This window comes from Balaenoptera ricei, chromosome 9 (genome assembly GCF_028023285.1).
Source record: "Balaenoptera ricei isolate mBalRic1 chromosome 9, mBalRic1.hap2, whole genome shotgun sequence".
Lineage (NCBI taxonomy): Eukaryota > Metazoa > Chordata > Mammalia > Artiodactyla > Balaenopteridae > Balaenoptera > Balaenoptera ricei.
The window spans coordinates 24,736,297-24,747,833 of record NC_082647.1 but is presented as its reverse complement, the minus strand read 5'-3'; the positions used below and the strand labels follow the sequence as shown (position 1 = coordinate 24,747,833).

General features: G+C 53.0%; 2 protein-coding genes across 2 annotated transcripts; one reads left to right on the top strand and one right to left on the bottom strand.

The window, feature by feature from the left end:
* Positions 1–458: 458 nt before the first annotated feature.
* GCC1 (GRIP and coiled-coil domain containing 1) lies at positions 459–5,533 on the bottom strand. Its single transcript, XM_059933469.1, has 2 exons — positions 4,123–5,533; positions 459–3,263 (listed from the first exon to the last, which is right to left on the bottom strand). The coding sequence occupies exons 1-2, from the start codon at positions 5,152–5,154 to the stop codon at positions 1,968–1,970; spliced, it is 2,328 nt and encodes a 775-aa protein (XP_059789452.1). The 5' UTR covers positions 5,155–5,533; the 3' UTR covers positions 459–1,967.
* Positions 5,534–8,321: 2,788 nt separating this feature from the next.
* ARF5 (ADP ribosylation factor 5) lies at positions 8,322–11,300 on the top strand. Its single transcript, XM_059932654.1, has 6 exons — positions 8,322–8,521; positions 9,046–9,126; positions 9,462–9,571; positions 10,035–10,106; positions 10,590–10,715; positions 10,818–11,300. Exons 1-6 carry the CDS (start codon positions 8,455–8,457, stop codon positions 10,902–10,904), a joined length of 543 nt encoding a protein of 180 aa, XP_059788637.1. The 5' UTR covers positions 8,322–8,454; the 3' UTR covers positions 10,905–11,300.
* The last annotated feature ends 237 nt before the right edge of the window (positions 11,301–11,537 follow it).

The following is an 11,537-nucleotide window of genomic DNA, read 5'->3' as shown; positions in this document are numbered from 1 at the left end:
CTACACAGCCAAAAATAAATAAATAAAAAATAAATAAATTTAAAAACAAATAGAATCTAGGCAATAAAATAAAGTCTAACCTTTAAAAAAAAAAAAGACCCAACACAGCCAAAAATAAATAAATTTTTTAAGATAAATTAATTTTTAAAAATAAATAAATAAAATAAAGTTCAAAGCAGTAATTATGGAAGTTTCAAGCTCGCCCACTAAACCCATGAGAAGGCTTTTTCCAGTGTAGTTGCCTATACACAAACACGCATACACAATTCCAGGCTAAAAAATTTGGGCTGTAATTGAGGCAGTTAAAGCATTGAGGTATTTCTCCCTAGATTCAAGCTCATGGATTAATATGATGAAATATTTCTTACATCCTTTTCATTTCCCATTTACATTCACACTCCATTTATGTCCATATATATATGTATATGTATATATATACCATTAAGGAAGCACACAGGTCAAGTTGGTCAGGTTTAATGATTCCGTGGTTATTATCATTTGAACACATCTCTTCTGTTCCGCTAAGTCTGCTTTCTGTAAATAGTCCAGGTCACCCAGCCTCCCAATCAGAACATTTAATCACAGTCTCTGCACCCCCAAACCCTCACAAAACAGATTGCTATGATGAAATAACAGAAAGATACATATTAGCCCAGTCAGTGGCAAAGCACTGGTCTTTAGGATCCAAAGATCTCTACAACCAGCAAGAGCAGTTGGGGGAAAGCAAAGAATTGGGAAGTGATACTGTTTGAACTCAACTTTTCTGAGCCCCTCCTTTAGTAGTAACATGTGTGGGGAAGACGAGGCTTATGGACTGAAACTCTATTACCTCCCTAAGTGAGTGGGCAAAGTACTCTGGTGACAGTAATGCATGAACACCCTGGCTGCAGGGACGTGGAGATTTAGCCAGAATGCTATCCACGGAGCAGCAAGTACCCCAGCCCGGCCTCAGCTGAATTTCCACCACTTTCCTGTGAGGGTCATAGCATCCTTCTGGAATCCTCTGCAGCAGATCTTCTTCCTCTTCCCTGTCCCTACAAAGGCAGAAGCAGCTTTGGGGGGACAGTGTAAATCTCTGCGCTAACTCCTTGTATCCAGGCAGGATCAGAGCTTCCTGATCAGACCCCTCTCTGTAAGAAGGTAGAATTTTTTCTTAATGGAAGTTCAACATTGAGGGAAAGCTAGCAAAGTCATTCACTCACGATCTCAGGCCAACCCTGGGCAGACAGGTTAAGACAGGGACAAATGTGAGAGGTCTAGAACCCTATCCAGGCCAAAAGCAGTCACTCAGGAAATCCCTAAGATCCAACTGGTGCTCAGGGTTCTCTCTAGGATGGTCATAAGTGGTGTGTTTTGTCCAGATTGATTATGTCGTACCTAGCCCTAAGTATTCCAAGCTTCCCAGGTTCCAAGATGAACTTCCCAAGTTCACTATTCCTTGGCCGTTTGGACTAGGGGACAATCTGTCACTATTTCAAACTTCCTGGTCCCTCTCCAGCCTGAATTTCTGTCCCCAGAGAATTGGGGCAGCAGTTGACCAGACTCAAGATTTTGATGAGATGGAGTAAATAGCTGGTCCTTGTGCATGTTTAGAAATTAACTGAACTCACTTTGGAGTCATATGTACTCCTAGCTCTGCACTAGGAGTATGATATTAAAACCAAAAAAACCTTATTTTAAAAGACTCTCACTTCCCCAGCTTTTGCACCTCTGAGTCCTAACCTCTCCCCCCGCTTCCCCTCACACACACCACCAGAAGATGCTGTCCCAACACTTTCAGTATCTCTAGGGCCCAAGGATAAAATGGCATTAATGGCATTTGGCAGAAAATCCCAACCCACATTGAGGATTCCTCCCAGGTCAACACAGTGAAGAAATGATAATGTAAGAGAAGAGGCAGGAGAAACCAGAGCCTGCCCCTTCTCACAGAACAGGCACAGAAAATTGAGGAGTTAGTGAAAAGGGCATCATCTCTTGCCAGAAGGCCACCAACTAGCACCGGCTGGGAGCCGCATGATCACTTGTTTCTCCTCTGGACTGAAGTGCAAGATGGTGAGGATGGCGGTGAGCGTCTGCTGGCGGCCCACGGTGTCCGGCAAGGTCAGGAAGCGGTAGATGATGTTCTTGAGGTACTCCAGGTTGGCTCCCTCCCGACTCTGGTCCCTGATGTTCTTTGCAATGTGGCTCTGCAGGGCCCCCACCTCCTCCCGATGCCGCTCGCCCTCCTCCAGCAGCCGATCCTGCAGCTGATGCACCTCCCCCTCCAGCCTGTGCTTCTGCTTCCTCAGGGACGTGACCTCCACCTCCTTGCGGGCCAACTGCTCGGCGTAAAGGAAGAAAGTGGGCTCGCTGGCCGCAGCCAGTTGCAGGGCTTGGGTCAGGCTGTCCGGGGCAGATGTGTCCGCCGGATCCCCGGGGCCCACACTGCCCACAGGGCTTCTGCGTCCCGGCAGCCCAGAGGACAAGGCCACGGAACGCAGCTGCTCCAGCTCCAGGTCCTTCTCGGCCAGCACGGCCAGGGCCCGGTCCCGCTGCTTGTGCAGCTCCTCCTCCAGTTTCAGCGTGCGGTCCCTGAAGTCCAGCTGGCTCCGCTCCAGTTCCTGCCGGTGGATGTGCTGCAGCCGGGCCAGCTCCTGCTTCCAGCCCTCAGCCTCCTGCTGGTGCTGGCATTCGAGCTCCTCGCAGGACAGCCGCAGCGAGATGTACTTCTCCTTCAGCTCCGCCAGCTGCTCCCGGGCTTCCTCCAGCTCCTTGCCCGGGTTCCCGTCTTTGACGTTCTTGCTCTTGAGGACGACCTGGGCCCGCATCTTGTACCTCTCAAACTCCTCCTTCAGCTGTTTCAGCTCCTGCTGGTAGTAGAGCACGCTGGCCTTCTCCCCGTCGGCAGCCTCTGAGCTGGGCATTATCTCCAGGTTGCAGAGCTTCTCCACGTCCAAGGTCACCTGGCTCTTCCTGGCCGCAACCTGCAGCAGCCTCTTCAGCTTCTCCATCTTGTCCTTCAGGACATTGACATCCAGACTGGACTCCTCTCCATGGCTGTCCAGAGGGGACCGGCTAGAGGCCACTAGCGCCAGTGTCTTGTTCTCCAGGTCCAGCTGAAGAATGCGCTCCTTCAGCTTCTGGATGGCCAGCTGGTCCTTCTGCTTGGCTTTCTCATAGGTGCCCAGCAGTTCCGACACCTCAGATATTTGATTCTCCAGGGCCGCCACCCTCTGCTCTTCCAACTGCGACTGCTGTCGTAGCTGATCTTCGGCGAGGGCTGTCTGGAAAACAAGGGAACAGGTGGAGATGCATCCAGAAAAGCCACAAGGCCCGATGGCAAACTTTGAGAAAGCAAGAGAGGGGAGCAAAAGGGTTATGGGACAGAGGTGGCCTGGCAAAAATGGGAACTGGGAATTTTTCTGTTCGTTTGGGAGCTAACCCAAGCTCCTGTAACCTGCTCCCAGACACACGTTATACCAAACAACATTAAGAACCTTTGTAGATCTGCTGTCGTTCTGCTTTAGTGTTTCTGCTCTCTCTTCTCATACGCCAAGCTCACATGTGAAGTGTGCTCTTAACCATATGACATTCTTTTCCTCTTCCAATATTCCTGGAAGTTCAAAATTGACTTGGATCTCTCCCAACACTGAAAGGTGGCACTGTAAAATAGCATACCTTTCCAGACAAGGCAAATGTTGACTGCAAGCAATACAACAGGTTATTTCTTCTGAGAAAATTCCCTTGGCCCCCTTCAGCCACCCTACCTATAGGCATACACTGCTACCTATATATAGGCATATTCCTACAAGCATACACTCCACCTTTCACCGCACAGCCGCCACTACACTGCTTCACAGAGCACAGCTGGGAAGATGCCAACGCCCAGATGCTCAGAGCTGTCTGGCTCCAACCCGGCCTCCACTCAGAAACTCCACATCCTATTGGAAGCACACTCTGTGGATACTGTCAACACCACACAGAAAAGGATTTCCCAGGACTCACAAGTGAAACTTTCTGAATAGCATCAAAAATCGACAGTGCAGCCACTTAGTTCTAACTATCAAAGGAGGAAAAAAAGCCCTAGTATTTCCCCACTTCAGGTTAAATGACTTAATGTTTGAAGGAGATGAAGATAATTACCTTCCTCATTTCCTGCTGCAACTGAGCCTGGAAATGGCTTTTAAGGCAGGCGGCCTCTTCCTGAAGCTCCTGCAGCCGGGGGTCAGGCCGATTCTTCTCATCTCGAAGAGCCTGCAGCTCACCTTTCAGCTCCTCTACCTCACGGGTCAGCTGCTTGGTTTGCAGTTCAAACCCTTCCATCTGACCGGCTGCATAGGCCCGCCCAGCCAGAGCTTCTCGGGTCTCTTCCAATCGAAGCTCCAAGTCCTGGCGCTGGGTTCTCTCCTCCTGCAGCAGCTTCTGGAGCTCACGCAGCATCAAAGCATGGTCACTCTGCTCTTGGGCCCGATCGTGCTGCTGCGTGATAAGTCGGGCTTTGGTTTCTGCTATCTGCTCCTGCAGCCCCTTCAATTCTCCCTCCAGCCGGCCCCTCTCCTCCTCTGCTTTTTTACTGGCATTATCTAAGTCCTGTTTCATCTTCTTTTTGTCAGCCAGGTAAGAAGCTTCCATGCGGGACTTCTCCTGGGTGACTGTAGCCAAAGAGCTGGTCAAAGTCGCCAACTGAGTCTTCAGCTGGTGCAGTCGTTTGTCCACCTCCCCACTCCCAGACGGTCCATCCCCACTACTACTGCTAACGCCGCTCTCCGATCCGCTGGCCTCTTCGCACTTTAGAGGTGGTGGTCCACGGGCCAGTCTGTCATCTTCTACCCCAAACTCACCCTTGGTGCTGGTGAGACTGGCCGCAGTATCTAAGCTGGTGGCGGTCCCAGTGCTATCCTCGCTGTGAGTGGAGCATCGGTCATCCACAGAGTCAGGAAAGGTGAGGCCTTGAGGCTGGACACCTGCAAGGCCCACATCCGCCTCGTGGGATACCGACAGCACCTTAATGCTGGCCTCCAGCGCCTCTTTCTCTTTCAGCAGACTTTTATAGGCGCGCACTACATCCTTGAGACGTGCCTGGTACTGGAGGAGCTGCTTCTTCTGGGTCTCAATGGTCTCCAGCAGGTCCTTCTTGCTTGGGCCGCCCCCGAAATTCATCCCAAACTTCTCCATGAGGGTTCAGAACGGGCTGTTCCACGTCAGTGTTCGGACAGCCTGGGAGAGGGTCACGAAGACACTGGCGGGGAGAGAGTTGTCCCTAAGGACTTACATCCGCTCCTCACAGCTATTCGAGACCGGAGGCAGGGCAGCGGGGCAGCCTGGCAGAAGCGCCCGCCATGTCCCAGGCAGGCGGGCAGGGGCGGGTCCTATCCTAGAGGCGGGGCGACGCTGGCACGAGAGGAGCACACTGCCAGGGCTCGCCCGCACTGTCCCAAAAGCCGCTCCGCGCTCCCCGCTCGCCCGGGCCACAGCAGCACCGGCCGGCCCCGGGCTCACGACTGGCCAAAGCTTTAAGCTGAGCGGAGCCCAATTATGACTTCCTAACTCTAGACACTGGACAACCGCTTTTCCGGGTCCGCTGGAAGTGACGACAGCACGACGCCTCAGGCCCCGCCCCCCGTGGGCGCGAGGTGGGCGGGGCTACTTCAGCCGGTGGGTGGGAAGCCGCCTGTTGCGAACCCAGGTGGGCCACGGGTCGGTCACTCTCCAACAGAGCGCTGGTCACTCTCCACCAGAGCAGAGCAAGCAAAGTCGAGTACACGGAAGTAATGCTGGTTTGGTGAGGGCGCCTGATCTTGCCCTAGCGCTACGATCAGCGAGGGACGGGGGCGACGTCGCACTGAGTCCTTACCAAAGACCCAGGTGAGCGACAAGACCCCACTGTTTGGGGGCTCAGTGCATTTGTCCCTAAAGAGCAACAATTAAGACTCCCTTTCGGACCACGAAAATGGCAACCCTTTCTAGGACAGTATTTGGCACCTAGTAGGTGTACAGTATAATTATTAGCATCCTTCCTGAGTTCTGCTGAGTTCATTAAACAAATATATATAGATGAATATATATAGCCGTGATGTCCATCCTAAGTGCCAACTATATTTCAGAAGCTTCACAGGAGTTTTGTTATTTAGTCTTTACAATAATTCTGCTGAGTGGGTGTTATTAGCACTATTTTACAGATAGGGAAACATGAGGCACAGAGAAGCTAAGTAACACGCCCAAGGTCACACAGCCAGTAAGTTTAGAATCCTATCTGGATCAGTCCGAGTCTCAGCATAACCAAATGCTGTGCCAGATGATCACCATGAAGAGACAAGATCCTGCCCTCAAGGAGACCACATCTAGAGAGGAAGCAGACATGCAAACAGGAGTATATTCAAAGTGGTACAGAAGTTAAGAGGAGGGAGGACTGTCTAGGGGAGACAGAGAAGGCTCTCAGTGGAAATACTTTGGGATTTGAAGGATGAATACTGATTGCCCATCTAACTAGAGATGAGGGAAACAAACATTCCAGGCAGAGGGAAAAAATTGCAAGGACTCCTGGGGCATCAGAGAGCCTGGCTCACCCGGGAAGCACTGAGAATCATTTCAAGGCAGTAGCTTAGGGTATGCGAAGGAGGTGGCAACAGATGGGGCTGACACAATAGATGAGGACCCAAATTAAGGCATTTGGATTTTATCTTGGGTGATAAGACACTAAAGGATTTTCATCACAAGAGTGGCATCATCAAGTCTTGTATGACAAGGTGAAGATACCAAGGTGCAGAAGGCCATTTTCATTCATGGGGATCAGATGGTAGTGAAATAGAGCAGTGACAACAGGGATGGAAAGAAAAAGGCTAATTGAAAGAGCTAAAGATGACTTGGTCACCACTAGTTATGTTATTATATTGGAACTCTTTTAAATGTGCTCGTCAACATTGTAAAAGCCTTCTTAGGAATGCAAGTCTATGACTGAAGAGTAAAAAAGTCATGTATTCACTCATACCTGGTGCCCAGAGTCTGTTCTCTTTACAGACTGAGGGTCAGGATGGGGCAGACACTAGAAGTCTGTTCAGACCCAGATTCTTGGTGGCCCAGATAACATCAGCCGCATCACACAAAACATTCAGATACATTATCTTATTTTAATCTTCACCATAACCTCATGAGACAGGACAGATATTAGTCTCCCTTTACAGATGAGAAAATGATAGGTTGTGAGTATTGTTGAAGTCAAGCCCCCCCCCCCAAAAAAAGGCAGAACTGAGAATTGAACTGAGGCCTGGAACAATGGCACAAAGTGGGTACTCAGTAAATATCTGTGGAAGGGAGGGAGGGAGGGAGGGAGGGAGGAAGGAACTTTCTCTGATTCCCAGCTCACTTCACCATGTCCAGTCCATAAGCAACTGATCCTAGAAGCCCACTGTAAATCCAGAATAGGCAAAACGCCTGCCCTTGCTCCACTGAGCAACCGATTAGTCCATTCAACCCAGCCAGCATTTGTTAAGCATATATTAGGTGCCTGGCATTGACCCAGTCTCTGCCATAGAAGAAATTTAAATTAATTCCTATCTTGCTATTTCGCCTCAGATGCTAAGATGAGTGGGGAAATAACTTATGAAGCTCTTTGGCAAGAGCCTCACAAAATCCTAGATAGCTGTGCATTGAAAATCCAGGTTCCCAGGTCTGCGGCAGAGTGAGAAGGGAACTTTAGAAAGGCTGCCCTCTTCGACTGAAAGGCATTGTTTCCAGGGCCATCAAGGCGAAGGCGGAGTTCTCCAGTATACAGGAGTAGGGTCTACGACCCCGCCGCCAGAACTGGGGATCTTCCACTGTTTCTGCTGATTGGGGATCTATGAAGGTGGCGTTTTAAGGAACCTTGAAGCGCATCTTCTTCCACCTCTGGTGTACTCCTCTCGAGATTCTACAGTCACTGAACCACCTGCTACGTTCAGAGTCCCTCGCTGGGAGCTGGGAGGATAAAAGGGAGGACTAAGATACTTGCACAGAACTTCCGCTCCCCCGGGGAGGAGGCTGGAGGTTACCAAGAGCTAAACCGGAGCCCAGAGTGGGTTGGACGCAGCAAACCAAGGCCCAGCGACCGGCCACTGAAGATGGGGGGGGAGGGCCGTTATGCAGCGTTCTAGGCTTTCCTCGGCCCTGCCCGGGTTGCCGGTTCAGCGCCATAGACCTGACAGGCGTGCTAGGAACTGGGGGAGACCCAGGCCCTTTCCATCTTTAAAGCTGGCGCGAGACTGCGGAGGCTCGCTCAACTTCAGTGTCTTCCTGAGCCACGGTCTGGAGGCGGGGCGGGGGCGGGCCTGGGGGCGGGGCCAGGGCGGGGGACGGCCTGAGGTGACGTAGGGCCGGCCGGGACGCGCGGAGGCCGCGGCGGCGCCTCCTCCTGCTGCTGCTGCTGGGCCCCATCCCCCAGCGGCCGGTTCCAGCCCGCACCCCGCGTCCGTGCCCGCGCCCCCTCCCCCGGGCCCCGCCATGGGCCTCACCGTGTCCGCGCTCTTTTCGCGGATCTTTGGGAAGAAGCAGATGCGGATCCTCATGGGTGAGGCAGATCAAGCGCGCGGCCCGGACTGGAGCGCCAGCCCCCGCGCAGTCCTCTCGCCCCCGCGTCCCTCCAGCCCAGCTCACCCCGGTCTCTGACCCCGAGTCGCCCACCTCCTAACCCCCTGGGGCCGCTACTCTCGGGTGGGTCGCGGTCTGCAGCACCGTCCCCGGGGCCTGAGACTGAGAGCTGCGGGCCTGGGTGGGGTGAAGCTCCCTTCGCCCCAGCCCGGCTGGTAAGAAGGGAGGATTCCGCCCTTGGAGACGACTTTTAAAAGGAGCGCGGCCTTTCTCTTGCGCCTCTTTCCCCTCAATCCTCTGCCGCCCCTCCCCCGCTTTGGGGGCAGGAGTTGGCGCTCCCCACCCTACTGCACTCAAGGCCCCGAAGGTAGATAACAGCGCGCACCTGGAGGCGCTCGGGCTCTCCGCCCCCGTCACCATCAGCTGTCCTGGCCTCTCCCCTTCCCTGGGCTCTAGGGGGCTCCCTCTCTCCCGTCTCCATCCCTGTGCCCCTCTCCGTTGCAGTTGGCTTGGATGCAGCCGGCAAGACCACAATCCTGTACAAACTGAAGTTGGGGGAGATTGTCACCACCATCCCCACCATAGGTGAGTCCGGACGGGAGGAGCGGGAGCGCGGCGGCGGCACTTCTGAGGATCTGCTCTGCATTCTGCCCCAGGCCCTTATTTCTGTGCAGGGAGCTGACCCTGACATCAGATACTGCTACCTGAGAAGTGGGTCAGGGTATCTTTACGTGCAAGTTGAGGCGGGATGGATGTGATCTAGCCCGGCCCCATCTGTGGGCTAGCTGGTCCTCTGCGGTTCTTTTCCCCTGGGCCTTGATCGTTGCCTTCTAGTTTTATATCCCTGCTGAATCCACTTAGTTTTAGTGAGTTCCTTCCTTTCAGGACTTCTTCCTCATATTTTTACCAATTATCTGCAGGCTTCAACGTGGAAACAGTGGAATACAAGAACATCTGTTTCACAGTGTGGGACGTGGGAGGCCAGGACAAGATTCGGCCTCTGTGGCGGCACTACTTCCAGAACACTCAGGTTGGGGCTCCCCAACCCTAGGGGAAGAGGGTTAAGGTTAGAAAGACTGAGATGTTGGCCCAGGCCAGGAAAAAACCCTTACCTCCTTCTACACTCATTTGTAGGCTAGCCTCTCCTCATCCTTCAGAACTGGCCTCAGACTTCTGAGACTTAGCCACCGTAAGCTTCTCCTGAGAAGCAGAATTCTGAATCCACACTGCCTGATTTAGCTCTCATCACATGTCTGTCCCTGTTCCCTTGCACATCTTTTAGCTAGACTGCTCGCCTGAGGGCAGAGGCTGTATCCTTTGCTGGGTGTCTCCAGTTTGTGCGAGGACATCTGCAAAGCCGTAGTGGAAGTTTACTAGATGAGAAGGGTTTAGACACAATTAGACGTGGGCAGAAGAGAGAAAGAGCCAGACTAGGGTGTATATGTCCCAGGCTCGAGTGATTGCTCCTCCTTCCTTTCTTCCTTCCCACCCAGGGCCTCATCTTCGTGGTGGACAGTAATGACCGAGAGCGGGTCCAGGAATCTGCTGATGAACTCCAGAAGATGGTGAGCCCCCAGAGCCCTGGGACAGAGAGATCTCTGTGCTGGTGTGAGAGTCAGGAAATGCCTCACAGGCCTTGAATGTGTGATTCTCTTTGTGGACACAGTCACAAGAAGTAGCTCACCCTGTTTTGAATTGGGGTCAGGTAAAAAGTATAGGACTTACTTTTTCCTTGCATTCTCTCCTGTCTTCACAACTGACTCTGAGAAGTTGGTGGGGAGGGGGGAGTTCTACGTGGTGGAGAGAAACATCATCTTACGTTCTTATTTTTCCATTTGGAAATTTTGTCATTTTGACTAGGGCAAGGAGTCAAATTAGAAAAAGACCCTTTCTGGACTTCAGGCCAGAATGGCCTCAAGCTAGTTTATAACTCTGTCTTGGGTTCAGCAGTAGACGACACAGTATTCTATTCTTCTCACAAATGTGCTAGAAGGTAAAAAGGTGGGCTCCCGTACACAGCTGGATTCCACCCCCTTCGCCTCTCCCAGCTGCAGGAGGATGAGCTGCGGGATGCGGTGCTGCTGGTGTTTGCCAACAAGCAGGACATGCCCAACGCCATGCCCGTGAGCGAGCTGACCGACAAGCTGGGGCTACAGCACTTGCGCAGCCGCACGGTGAGGGCCTGCCTCTCCCAAAGGGGCCCCAGGCCAGGCAGGAAATAAAGGCATCTCCTTTTCTTCCCTGCTCCTGACCCCTTTCTTTCCTTCTCCCCACAGTGGTACGTCCAGGCCACCTGTGCCACCCAAGGCACAGGTTTGTATGATGGGCTGGACTGGCTGTCCCACGAGCTGTCGAAGCGCTAACCAACCAGGGGCCGGCCCCTGCTGCCCAGAAGCTCCCGCGTGCATCCCGGGGTGACCAGACTCCCGGACTCCTCAGGCAGTGCCCTTCCCCCCCAACTCCTCCTCCCCCGCAGACACCGGCCTCTGCTCCTGCCTGCATGTTGTCTCTGTTGTCGGAGCCTGGGGCCCGGCTCTCTGGGCACGGAGGGCTCCGCTCTCCTGCCTTCTGGGACCTGTGGAAAGGGGCTTCCGGGGCCAAGGCCCCTTCTGCCAGAGGAGGAGCAGGGATCTGGGTTTACTTTTGTTTCTTCCGTTTCGGGTGTACCCTTGGGGCCAGGTGGGGAGGGAAGGTGAGGGCTCCGGGTGGTGCTATGATGTGGCACTGGATATTGAGTAATAAATTTGCTGTGGTTTGTACACGGTGTTGTCTGTAGCCTAGAGGTCAGGGGCTGGGTTATTGGCTGCAAAGAGACAATATGGGAGAGGCTCAAAGCAGCTAAGGCTGCAGGGCCAGCCCCGTCCCCCAAGCACACACACACATCACTGCCCTCATCTAGCTCAGCTTCTCCTCCTTTACTCTTGAGATTGGAAGTATTTAGGGGCTCCAGTGGAGGAAATCCCCTTCCTTCCCCACTTCCAAGGGACCTTTGCTGC